Source organism: Orycteropus afer, unplaced genomic scaffold, assembly GCF_000298275.1.
Source record: "Orycteropus afer afer isolate SDZICR_OR568_19922 unplaced genomic scaffold, OryAfe1.0 scaffold00040, whole genome shotgun sequence".
In the NCBI taxonomy this organism is placed as follows: Eukaryota; Metazoa; Chordata; class Mammalia; order Tubulidentata; family Orycteropodidae; genus Orycteropus; species Orycteropus afer.
Genome location: NW_006921627.1, coordinates 413,658 through 426,979, shown reverse-complemented (window position 1 = coordinate 426,979; position 13,322 = coordinate 413,658). Strand labels below are relative to the sequence as shown.

The following is a 13,322-nucleotide window of genomic DNA, read 5'->3' as shown; positions in this document are numbered from 1 at the left end:
AGCAACAAAGGAAATGATAACATGATTCATAAATATAATGAGCTCAGCACAGAAAATAATATGGAACAAAGAAACCAGGGACACCATGAAAAACCACATAAGTAAATAACAGCAACCAATTCATACTTGTTGATAATTGCATTGAATGTTAATGGATTAAATGTATCACTCAAGAGATGGGGAGTTGAAGATTGGATAAGAAAACAAAACTCATCAATATGCTGTCCACAAAAGACACACCTTAGAGACAGAGACAAAAATAGACTAAAAATCACAGGTTGGAAAAAGTTATATCAAGCAAATGGCAACTGTACAAGAGCAAAAGTGGCAATATTAATTTCTGATCAAATTGACTTTAAGACAAGAACCACCATACGAGACAAGGAAGGACATTATATAATGATTAAAGGATCAACAGAACAAGAAGATATAACAATAATAAATATCTATGGACCCAAAGAAAGAGCCCCAAAATACATAAATCAGACTTTAAAAGAGTTGAAAAGGCAAATAGATGACTCCACAGTCTTGTAGGAGACTTTAATACACCACTTTCAATGAAACCTAGAACAACTATGAAATAACAAAGAACAAAGAAGCAACAAAGAAACTCAACAAAGACACAGAAGAACTAAACAGTACAATCTACCAACTTGAGCTTGTAGATATCTACAGAGTACTTCACCCAACAGTAGCAAAATATACATTCTTTTCCAGTGCACATGGAACATTTTCCATGATAGATTATATGCTAGGCCAAAAAGCAAGCCTTAATAAATTTTAAAACACTGAAATACTGCAAAATATCTTCTCAGATCATAATGCTATCAAACTAGAAATCAACAATAAGATGATCAACAGAAAAAGAGTAAACACATGGAAACTGAACAACACCTTCCTTAAGAAAGACTGGGTAAGAGAAGAAATAAAAAATGTAATTCAAAAATTCCTTGAATCAAACAAGAAAAAACAACATATCAAAATCTTTGGGATACAGCAAAAGCAGTGATCAGAGCCCAAGTTATAGCAATAAAAGCACACATCAAAAAAGAATGCATACATCAAAATCAATGCTTTAAGCTAACATCTCTAACAATTAGAAAACAAACAGTAAGAAAAGCCTACAGTTACCAAAAGAAAGGAAATATTAAAGATTTGAGCAGAAATCAATGAAATAGAAAATCAAAAGACGATAGGAAAAATCAGCAAGACTAGAAGTTGGTTTTCTGAAAAAATTAATAAAATTGACAAACCAATGGCAAATTTAACAAAGGAAAAGAGGAAGAAAACACAAATAACATGAATAAGAAATGAAATGTGTGACATCAGAACAGAAGCAACTGAAAAAAAAGGATAATATCCAGATATAACAACAACAACAACAATGAAGAACTGTACTCCAACAAATTTCAAAATCTGGAAGAAATGGACAGATTTCTAGAAGCATACCACTTACCTAAACTAACACAGACTGATGTGGAAAAGTTGAACAGATTCATAACAAAAGAAGAAATTGAACAGGTCACCAAAAAATTACCAGCAAATGCCCTGGCCCAGACGGTTTCACTGGAGAATTCTACAAAAACATTCAGAGAAGAACTGACACCAACCCTACTCAAACTATTCTAAAATATAGAAAAGGATGGAATCTTCCCTAACTCATTTTATGAAGCAAGCATAACCTTGATACCAAAACCAGGCAAAGACATCACTCAAAAGGAAAACTACAGACCAATATCCATCATGAATATAGATGCAAAAATCTTCAACAAAATCCTAGCCAATAGGCTCCAACAACATATCAATAAAATCTTTCATTATGACCAAGTATATGAGCTATTCAAGGATGGTTCAACATTAGAAAAACAATCAACATCATCCACCACATAAATAAAACAAAGAAAAAGAGTCACATGATCCTATCAATTGATGCAGAAAGGACATTTGATAAAACCCACCACCCATTCCTGATCAAAACTCTCAACAAAATAGGAAGGGACATTCCTCTCTGGTAGCATAGTGGCTAAGTCACTTGACTGCTAACCAGAAGACTGGTGGTTCAAACCCACCAGCCACTCCTCAGAGGGAAGAAGGGGTAATCTACTTCCATAGTGATACTGCCTCAGAAACCCAAGGAGGGGTCACTATGAGTCAGGTCCAATTCAATGGCACATAACAACAACAACATGCAAAACCAACAGCCAACATTATTCTCAATGGAGAGAGACTGAAACCATTTCCTTTGCGAACAGGAACCAGCCAAGGATGCCCTCTATCACCACTTCTATTCAACATTGTACTGGAAGTCCTAGCCAGGGCCATAATGCAAGAAAGAGATATCAAAGGCATCCAAATTGGTAAGGAAGAAGTCAAACTATCCCTATTTGCTGATGATATGATCCTATACCTAGAAAACCCAAGAGACTCAGTCAAAAATCTACTGGAACTAATTGAGAGGTTTAGCATTGTGGTAGGATACAAGATCAACATCCAAAAATCAGTTGGATTCCTCTACACCAGCAAAGAGATTGCTGAAAAAGAAATAAGGATATCAATACCATTTACAATAGCTACCAAAAAACATAAAATACTTGGGAATAAATCTTACCAGGGACACAAAAGACCAGTACAAAAAATATTATTTAAAAATCTACTTCAAGAAACCATAAGAGATCTATGTGAATGGAAGAACATCCCATGCTCATGGATAGGAAGATTGAACATCGTGAAAATGTCAATTCTACCAAAAGCAATCTATATATTCAATGCAATCTCAATCCAGATCCCATCAACATTTTTTAAGGATACAGAAAAACCAATCACTAACTTTATGTGGAAAGGAAAGAGATCTTGGATAAGCAAAGCATTATTGAAGAAGAAGAACAAAGTAGGAGGTCTAACACTGCTGGATAGTAAAACCTACTGTACAGCCACAGTAGTCAAAACTACCTAGTATTGGTACAATGACAGACACATAGACCAATGGAATAGAATTGAGAACCCAGAAATAGATCCATTAACCTATGGCCAGCTGATTTTTGACAAAAGGCCAAAATCCATTAAATGGGGAAGAGAATGTTTAACAAATGGTGCTGGCAAAACTGGATATCCATTTGCAGAAAAAGGAAACAAGATCTGTACCTCACACCATACACAAAAACTAACTCCAGATGGATCAAAGACTTAAATGTGAAACCTAAAACTATAGAGTTCCTTAAGGAAACACTAGGGGCAAATTAGGGGCTCTAATATATGGCATAGATAGACTATCAAGCATAACCCAAAATGCACAAACAGCAGAAGAGAAACTATTTGAATGGTACCTTCTAAAAACTAAATTTTTGTGTGCTTCCAAAGGCTTCTTCAAAAGAGTACCCTACAGATTGAGGAAAAAATATTTGGCAACTTATCTCTAGAATTTATAGAAAACCCCAACACCTCAATAACAAAAAGACAAATAATTCAATTAAAAAATGGGCAGAAGACGTGAATAGACACTTCACCACGGGGGATATTCAGGTGGGGAAGAAATGCTCACGATCATTAGCCATTAGAGGGATGCAAATCAAAGCAACAATGAGTTACCATCTGGCCCCAGCACTAGTAGTAAAGTTCAACAAAACAGAACATAACAAATGCCGGTGAGGATGTGGAGAGATTGGGACTCTCATACACTGCTGGTGGGACTGTAAAATGGTACAATCACTGTGGAAAGCAGTATGGGGATTCCTTAAAAATTGGAATTAGAAATAACATTTGACCCAACCATTCCGTTACTAGGTATATATCCTAAAGAAGTGATAGCCAGGACACGAACAGACATATGCACACCCATGTTCATCACTGCACTATTTACAATAGCCAAAAGATGGAAACAGCCTGGGTGGCCATCAACAGAGGAATAGATAACCAAACTGTGATACATACCTGCAATGGAATACTATGCTACACTAAAGAATAAGGTAGAATCTGCAAAACACTACATAACATGGATGAAGTTGGAGGACATTATGCTGAGTGAAATAAGTCAATCACAGTAGGACAAATGCTGTATTAGTTCATTATTGTAAAAGTCAAGAAACGGTTTAGATATGGAAGGGAATTTTTTTGTTGGTTACCAGAGGTGGGACGGGAGAGAACACTGTTAGATAGGTAGAGATAAGTATTGATTGAGTGAAGAGAAGGGCAATGTATCAAATTGAGTGATCAACATGGTGACATTGAGGAAAAGGAAGATAAAGGTGCATGGGAGGTGCAGACAACAAAGATGTACCCTTTTGCACATGCAGTACTGTGTTGTTAGTGAAGGAAAATGTGGGCATATGTATGGATAGATGGGTGGACAGCCTGAACTAGTAGGCATGTCTGTGCAGGGGGGAGTGTACCTAAGACCATGTATAGGGTTGGCAATCAATGTTTCTACAAGTGTATTTGTATGTTCTGCAAGAATTCCCAAGTGTGAGGTAGAGCTGATAAGGGAAAAGTTTGTAGTCACTTCTTGGTCACAGCCAGCTACCCAGAGGGACTGAGTAGTTGAACCTGTGGGCTCAGGACCAGAGTCGCAGGGGATATCAAGCTCAACTGGCATAGCATACTACACAAAACATTGTTCCACCTTCTACTTTGGTGAGTAGGGACTGGGATCTTAAAAGCTTGCAAGTAACCATCTAGATGCAATGATGGGTCTCTCCTCATCCAGGGCAAAGAAAAATGAAGAAAACCAAGGATACATTGAAATAATTAGTCCAAGTGACTGTACACCATGTGATCCACAGCTATATGACTATGAGACCAGAAGAACAGATGGTGCCTGGCTACCACTGTCAACCATTCGGAGGGGGATCTATGTAAGAGATGCTGGATAGAGAGGGAAAACAATGCGGAGCAAAACTCAAAATCATTTGGAAAAAAAAGGAGGGACCAGATTTGCTGATCTGATAGAGCCTGATGAAACCACTGAGACTATGGCCTCTAGATGCCCTTCAGGTCTGGAGTTGAACCCATGCCTATGACTTCCAACCAAATAAAAGATAGGCATATGAATTGAACATTTACCTGAGATAGATACACTCCTTGGAGAGAACAATCATGGGTGAAAGAAGGGCTGTGTATGCCAGTTCAGGAGGCAGGAGTGTGTGGAGGAATGGACACAGGGAAGAGGTACTATGGGGAGGAAGTAGGAGTGGAGCTATTGCATTGTGGTAAATTGTAGTCAATGTCATGAGACAAAGTGTATATAAACTGCTGTATGGAAAGTGAATTTGCTCTGTAAACTTTCACTCAAATCACAGTTTAAAAAAAAATGCAAAGAAACAAAAGGAAAATTAAAAAAGCTAACAAAATTAAAACAAATCTATGAGAGCCAAAATATGACCTTGGTTAATCCCATCTGATTTTAGAAGTCATCTGAAGAATAGATTTGATGCATTTAACACCAATGACCAAAAAGCAGATGTGTGGAATGACATCAAGAACATGAAGAAATACATGAAAGAAAGCAAACAGTCATTAAAAAGGCAGGAAAAGAGGAAGACACAAAAATGGTTATCAGAAGAGACTCTGAAACTTGCTCTTGAATGAAGAGTAGCTAAAGTGAATGGAAGAAATGATGAGATAAAAGAGCTTAACAGGAGATTTCAAAGGGCAGCTTAAGAAGACAAAGCATAGTATTACAAAGATACATACTACAAAAGATAACATATTACACAAAAATATCGTTCTATAGCCTGTTCATGAGTAGTGACTGGGATATTAAAAGCTTGCAAGTGGCCATCTAGATGCAATGATGGGGGGGGGGGTTCTCCTCTTCTAGAACAAAGAAGAATCAAGGAAAACCAAAGACACATGGAAACAATTAGTCCAAGCTACTGGTACACCATGTGATCCTCAGCCTATATGACTATGAGACCAGAAGAACTAGATGGTACCAGGCTACCACGTAAACCACTTGGAGGGGTTTCTATGTAGGAGATCCAGGATAGAGAGGGAGAACAATGTGGAACAAAACTCGAAATCATTAAAAAAAAAAAAAAAAAGAACCAGGTTTTCTGCTGGTCTGAAAGAGCCTGGTGAGACCCCTGAAACTCTGGCCCCTAGCTACCCTTCAGGTCTGGGACTGAACTCACTTCTGTGGCTTCCAGCCAAACAATAGACAGGCATATGGGGTGAACATTTACATCAGGTAGATATACTACTTGGAGTGATCAATCATGGGTGAACAGAAGGGTAGTGTTTGCACAGGAAGACAGCTCTGGGGGTGGGAATGCATGAGAGAGAAGGACACAGGGAAGAGGTAACTACAAAGAGGAAGTGGGAAGAGAGCTGTTACATTGTAGGGAATTGCAGTTGATGTCATGGGACAAAATGTGTATAAACTGCTGTGTGGAAGATGAATTTGCTCTGTAAATTTCCACCCAAATCACAATAAAAGTTTTAGAAACAAAATAAATGTGTAAAGGTCTGGAGTTAGAAAACCAAAAGGGAAGAATTCCTTGGTATTTCTCAAGCAGAAAGAACTGAAGAACAAACTCAAGTCTCAAGTTGCAATATTGAAGGATTCTATGGGAAAAATACTGAATGATGCAAGAAGCATCAAAAGAAGATGGGAAGAATAGAGTCACTGTACCAAAAATAATTGATGTTGAGCTATTTCAGGAGGTAGCATAAGATCAAGAACTAATGGTACTGAAAGAAGTCCAAATTGCACTGAAGGAACTGGAGAAAAAACAAGCCTCCAAGAATTGAAGGAATACCCATTGAGATGTTTCAGCAAATGGGTACAGTGCTGGAGGCATTTACTCCTCTATGCCAAGAAATTTGGAAGATAGATACCTGGTCCACTGACTGACAGAGACACATATTGATGTCCATTCCAAAGAAAGGTGATACAATAGAATGTGAAAATTATCAAACAATATCACACACAAGTAAAATTTTGCTGAAGGTAATTAAAAAATGGTTGGAGCAGTATATTGACATGGAACTTCCAGAAATTCAAGCCAGATTCAGAAGAGGATGTGGAATGAGGAACATCATTGCTGATGTCAGATGATCTTGGCTGAAAGCCAAAAATACCAGAAAGATGTTTACCTGGGTTTTATTGACTATGCAAAAGGATTTGACTGTGTGGATCATAACAAATTATGGAGTAACATTGCAAAGAACGGGAATTCCAGAACACTTAATTATGGTCATCAGGAACCTATACATAGGTCAAGAGCCTGTTGCTTGAATAGAACCAAGGGAATACTGCATGGTTTAAAATCAGGAAGTGTGTGTGTCAAGGCTGTATCCTTTCACCATACTTACTTCAATCTGTATGCTGAGCAAATAGTCCAAGAACCTGGACTGTATGAAAAAGAACATGGTATCAGTATTGGAGGAAGATAACCCATAACATGCTGATGACACAACCGTGCTTGCTAAAAATGAAGATGACTTTGAGCACTTATTGATGATCATCAAAGACTGCAGTCTTCAGTATGGATTATAGTTCAACAAAAAGAAAACAAAAATCCTCACAGTCGGACCAATAAGCCACATCATGGTAAATGTGATTGAAGAAAGTTTGAAGTTATCAGGGAGTTCATTTCACTTCCCAGGAACCATTCATCAAGAAGTCAGATATATTGCACTGGGCAAATCTGCTACAAAAGACCTCTTTCAAGTTTAAGGAGCAAAGATGTCACTTTGAAGGCTAAGATGCTCCTAATGCAAGCCAGGTTATTTTTAGTGGCTTCATACACATGTGAAAGCTGGACAATGAATAAAGAAGATCAAAGAAGAGTTGATGCTTTTGGATTATGGTGTTGTTGAAGAATTCTGAAAATATCCTGGGCTGCCAAAAGAATGAACAAATCTATCCTGGAAGAAATACAGCCTGAATGCCCCTTGGAAGGGAGAATGGACAGACTTTGTTTCACCTACTTTGGGCATGTTGTTAGAAGGGACCATTCCCTGCAGAAAGATATCATGCTTGGTAAAGAGTCAGCAAAAAGTGGAAGACCCTTAACAAGATGGATTGGCATAGTGGCTGCAAATATGGGCTCAAGTATAGCAAGGATTGTGAGGATTGCACACAACTAGGCAGTGTTTCATTCTCTTATACATAGGGTCACCAAGAGTTGGAGTAAACTCGATGGGTCCTAACAACAATAATGTAACCTTCCTTTGTATTGTTTTAATTGATGTTGTTTTGTGGTATTGGTCCGTGTATAACTGTGATGATGATGGTTGGTTGGTTTATGCATGGGTTTGGTGCTGTTGGTTGCTGAGTGTGCTTTCTTCTCACTAGTGGCTGCGGTGGGTCACACACACACTGTTATCTTATGTTGTTGGGTATGTACGACTTCTCTTCAAGGATTGACTCGTGATGTGAACAGGACCTTTCCATGATGTGTGGCATTAGGTGTACTTGGTCAAGGTCCTTTCATAGTTCTTGAGGGATACAAAGTTTCTTCTGCATTGCCAGGAGCTGTTAGTGTAACCTCTGAAGCACAGAATGAGGGACAGGGAGCGGTGGGCAGGATAGGTTGTGGAGACGTGCACAGCCAGGGAGGGATCAGCAGGGCAGGGCACAGAGTTCCAGTAAGTGACTGGAGCATGTTTGGCTGAGCAAAGCACTTAGTTCTGCTCAGCTGGGAGGGATCTGTGGGCAGGTAGGGGAAGGGCCAGAGATTTGTGTGATTGGAATGGGGTAAGAGGTGAAGTGGGGCTTGTCGGTGTTTGCACAGATAGTTTGTATCTCAAGGAGGGCAAAGAGGGGAGCTAGACTTGTGGTGTCAGCATGGCTTGTCTTCTCCTCAAGGAGGGGTGTGCAGCAGGTCTAAGCTTGCCTGTGTTGGTTTGGCCATCTGTACTCAGGGAGGGATGTGGGGTAGGACTAGGTTACAGCTAGGTGATGGGATGGGGTGGGGCTGATGTGCATTGGTGCTGATGGCAGGCACATCTAGGAAGTGAAAGGAGTGAAGGAGAACCTGCAGGGATAGGATGGGGTAATGTGTTGCATCAGGCCAATTCTGTGTGGTGGGCAACTTCTAGTTGTTACTCTGATGATTGGCTTTTGCTGGGTGTCTCCCATCTAAATGCCAAGCACCACCATTGATGAGCAGTCCTTGCACTAATTCCTAGCTGCTTCCTTTCTTGCACTCACCAGAGTGGCTGGAGCTCACACCTGCCCTGTGTTCTTCTCTTTGCTCCCCTACAAATATGCTTTCCCAGTCTATTTGTCATCTTCCCTTAGGCTCTGACAATTCAGCCTCCTTCACTTGAGTCTAGAAGCTCTTCCCTGTAGTACTCTGGCTTCAAAGATTCTTAGTTTCTGTACTTACACTCTTTGGGGTACCTTGTCCCTATCCATGCCCTGCCCACCTTGTTTCTTTCTGGGCTTGTTTGCACAGAATTTCTGCCACCAGCTATGTTCTCATTGTGGTTGTTTTCCTGGGTCCATCCCTCCAGTTTATTGCTTAATGCCATTTTAAAATGGCCAAGCTGTACTGCACCAGCTGGAAGGGCATGGTGAATGCACAATTCTCCGTTTTCTGGCTGGCCTCATTCTGTTTCTCCTTTCAATCAGTACTCAATCTGTTTTCCTCAACTCTGCATTTGATGTTTTGAGATATGAAGTCATTATTTTTTTTGTCTATTTTATTTGCTTTCTTGAGCCTTTGTTGTCAGGAGTCATTATGGAGTGTTTCTAAGTCACCATCGTAAGCCACTCCTCTACTTTATTATTTTCTACACAGCCACTCTATTTGTGCACCAGAGCAAAATGTTAGGAGTATTATGTGTAGTCTAAAATTCAGATTCATATAGAAGAAATTAACTGTGGCCTTAATGGATTAGTAAAGTAGATGTCTGCCCTGATAGCCAGCACCAACTCAATTAGGGAAGATGTAATAAAAGTGAAATTTAAAATGATTGGTCTATCAAAAATTACAGAAAACTTGTAAAGTACACTTGATAAGGGAAAAAAGGAAAATGAAGCAAAATATTTCTCATGTCTTTTAAAGTATTTCAGAGCTTTTTTTCTCTACCTAATTACCAGGAACTAGATACTCAGTCCTTACTCCCCTCTGATGGCTCCGTGCCATGCTCTTTCTTTGGGTGTACCAGCATGAGGATGTTCCCAACCCTGAAGCCTTAGTGCTACCCTTGAACCTTCCCTCTTCTCCATCCTCTTTTGCACTACTAAGTAGACAAGCCCTGTCACCTGTTCTTCATAATGTCTCTTGAATATTTCCTTCCAAATACTATAGGAGCTCTGGTAGCATAGTGCCTAAGGCACTTGACTGCTAACCCGAAGGCTGGCAGTTCTAACCCATCAGCCACTTCTCAGAAGGAAGGTTGGGCAATCTACTTCCATAGTGATACCACCTCAGAAACCCAAAGAGGGGTCGCTATGAGTTGGGTCCGACTTGACGGCACATAACAACAACAACATACTATAGGTGAGAAAAGTGAGACTCAAAAGCTCAGTCAATAGTCCCTTATCAGACAGCTAAGTGGTTTGCAAGACAAATTTGGAATGAAGATTATCTGGTTCCCTATAGAGTGGCCTATGCACTATGCACTCTCTCATGTAAGGAGACCAATTCTACCTGTTTACTTCAAAACTAAAGTAACAAGAATTGAAGACTTGCTCTTGAAATGTAGTAGCTTTATCCCTAAAAAAACCCAAACTCAATGCCATCGAGTCGGATCCAACTCATAGCGACCCCTCCTTGGGTTTCTGAGGCGGTATCTCTACAGAAATACATTGCCCAACCTTCCTTCTGAGGAGTGGCTGTGGGGTTTGAACCACCACCCTTCTGGATTCATTCAAATGCCTTAAACACTACCCTACCAGAGCTCCTTTACCCCTAAAAAGATGTCATATTTCCTTTCAGGATGAGTTTTCTGTCAGTGAGAGACATATAATGGAAACTAGGTTCTATCCAGGTGTACCATTTATTGCCTGGCAGTTAGCATGATAATTACAATTGTTTCCCATGATTCCTCACATACTTTCACTTCCAGAACCCTTTACCTCAAAGATTGCCCTAATCATGTCTCCTTGGTACAAGAAAAGATTTCTTGATTATAGAACTATACAGAAAAACCTTTCCCTTTGCAGTCAGTCTCAATGCAAGGTAGCTGACAAGTTGATGAGGTTTATCTCTTCTGATAAGCTGTACATCAATGAAAACAGAAAGAAAAACTAATGCCCAGAATAATCTGTAGGTGACCACACATCACACTCAGAAGCACTAAGTGAAGCTTGTCTAAATTCTCACTTTACCCCTGGAATATCTGTAACCTGGTAGCATAGTGCCTAAGCCATTAGACTGCTAACCAGAAGGCTGGTGGTTCAAACCCACCAGTCACTCCTTGGAAGGAAGGTTGGGCAATTTACTTCCATAGTGCTACCTCCTCAGAAACCCAAGGAGGGGGTCACTATGAGTCAGATCCGACTCCATGGCAGTAGTTGCATTTTTTTGGTGTGTGAAACTGAGACCCCAGTGAGTTTCTCAGAGTCACACAGGAACTAGGATTGTGACAACCCATGTTGGCTCCCACTCATCCTAGCATTGTTAACATTTGAACCCTGAGCCCCAAAGCCCCTCTTGTTACCTCTTCTGATTCAGAAGTGCCAAGTCCCAGGACAGGAATTACGTGTTCATCATTAAGTTTCATGCACAGATGTTTGAGATCCATCTTCTATCACTGTTCTAGCTAAGGGTACTTCACTTTTTTTTTTTTTTAACCTCTGTTTTCACCACAGTTATAAGCAACTGAAAGCTAATAATCCACTACACTGATTAATTGTTAACAAATGGCATGTAAGTTGAAGCCATGGAGAGAGGGTGGAATTGCCCCAACATCACTTACTATTGTTTCAAAGAAAACCTTTTTTTTTTTTAAAGTTTTTGTAATTTGGGTGAAATTTTACAGAGCAGAATTGTTTTCCATTCACACTTCATACACATTTTGTTTTGTGACACTGATAACAATCCCACAATGTAACAGCTCTATTACTACATCCTCCCTACCGTATCCCTGTGTCCTTTTCTTTTCCCAATGAAAATTCTTAAGTAAACTATTTTGTAATGGTAAATAAAACAAGTTGGCTTAGTCAATTGTCTCTTTAGAATCTATCACACATTACCCTAAGTTTGTGGAAGATATTTATTGAATAAATATTGACCATTTGGTAGACTAGATCCCCCAGATAGTAATTTTCTTGTTTTTTTTTTTTGCTCATAGTGAAGCTCCTGCTTGATCATGCTGTTTGAAAGTTACATATTTCACACACTACACACAATCTGTTTAAAAAAGTGACTTATGAGTACTTTTCAAAAAGTCAACCTTCAATAAATAATCAAAAGTAAAAACTAAAAGAAAAACTATCATTTTTACTTTTTCCATCAACAAATTATCTTTCCTCTGAAATAAGAACGTTCAGTCTTGGTAAACCTTCAACCAGAAAGGCAGTCTGCCATGGTACTTTTTGGAGCATAAATAATTAACAGGTTTTGGACTTCAGTCTGCAATGAACAACTAGAACCCTAGAGTTTATTCAGTTATATAACTTTTAGAATGTTATCACAAAGTAACTAGCCAAACATGAAGAAAAATATATAATGTATGATCTTATTCTTCATTATTCACAAAAGAAAAAAACTTGGATCAACTGAAATTAGTATGAATTTGGAAAAAGTTAGATAAACTTTGATGCACTGAGGTAATGGAATATTACAAAACTTAAAAATTTAGCATAGGCATTGTATTTTCAAAAAACCCACTGCCACTGAGTTGATTCTAACTCATAGCAACCCTATAGGACAGAGTAGGACTACCTCATAGTTTCCAGGGCTGTAAATCTTATGGAAGCAGATTGCCCAATCTTTCTCCTGTGAAGCGCCTCGTGGGTCAGAACCTTCTAGTTAGCAGCCTTAACCACTGCACCCCCACAGTGCCTTCACAGTGAACATAGGAAAAATCAAACAATTTAGAATAAAAGGATATTAATATGTTGATTACAATAGCAGAGTATGTATTATTTATACAGAATAATGTCATATGATAAGAGATTATACATTAGAGAGGGCAAGGCCCTAAACTGTGAATAGTAATTATCTCAGAATAGTGGGACTATGGGTGATCTTCTATTCTCCTATTGATACTTCTCAAAGCTTTCTAAAATTACAACATATCATACTTTCAGTCACAGCGAAGTGTTTACTGGTATATAGAGAAAATATGTGCCATTGTGTAACTGAATACAACGGAGTTTCTTAGCAGATGCCCAACATTCTAAACTTTTATCCCAAACTGCTTTTTCC

General features: G+C 39.0%; 1 protein-coding gene across 1 annotated transcript in view; it reads right to left on the bottom strand.

Moving 5' to 3' along the window:
• The window catches only part of LOC103193864 (aldo-keto reductase family 1 member C23-like protein), a 71,814-nt gene extending 60,120 nt beyond the window's left edge, over positions 1–11,694 (bottom strand). The window contains exon 1 of the mRNA XM_042780437.1: positions 11,611–11,694. Within this exon, the coding sequence (XP_042636371.1) occupies positions 11,611–11,694 (84 nt within the window). The remainder of the gene's footprint in view (positions 1–11,610) is intronic.
• Positions 11,695–13,322: the final 1,628 nt, after the last annotated feature.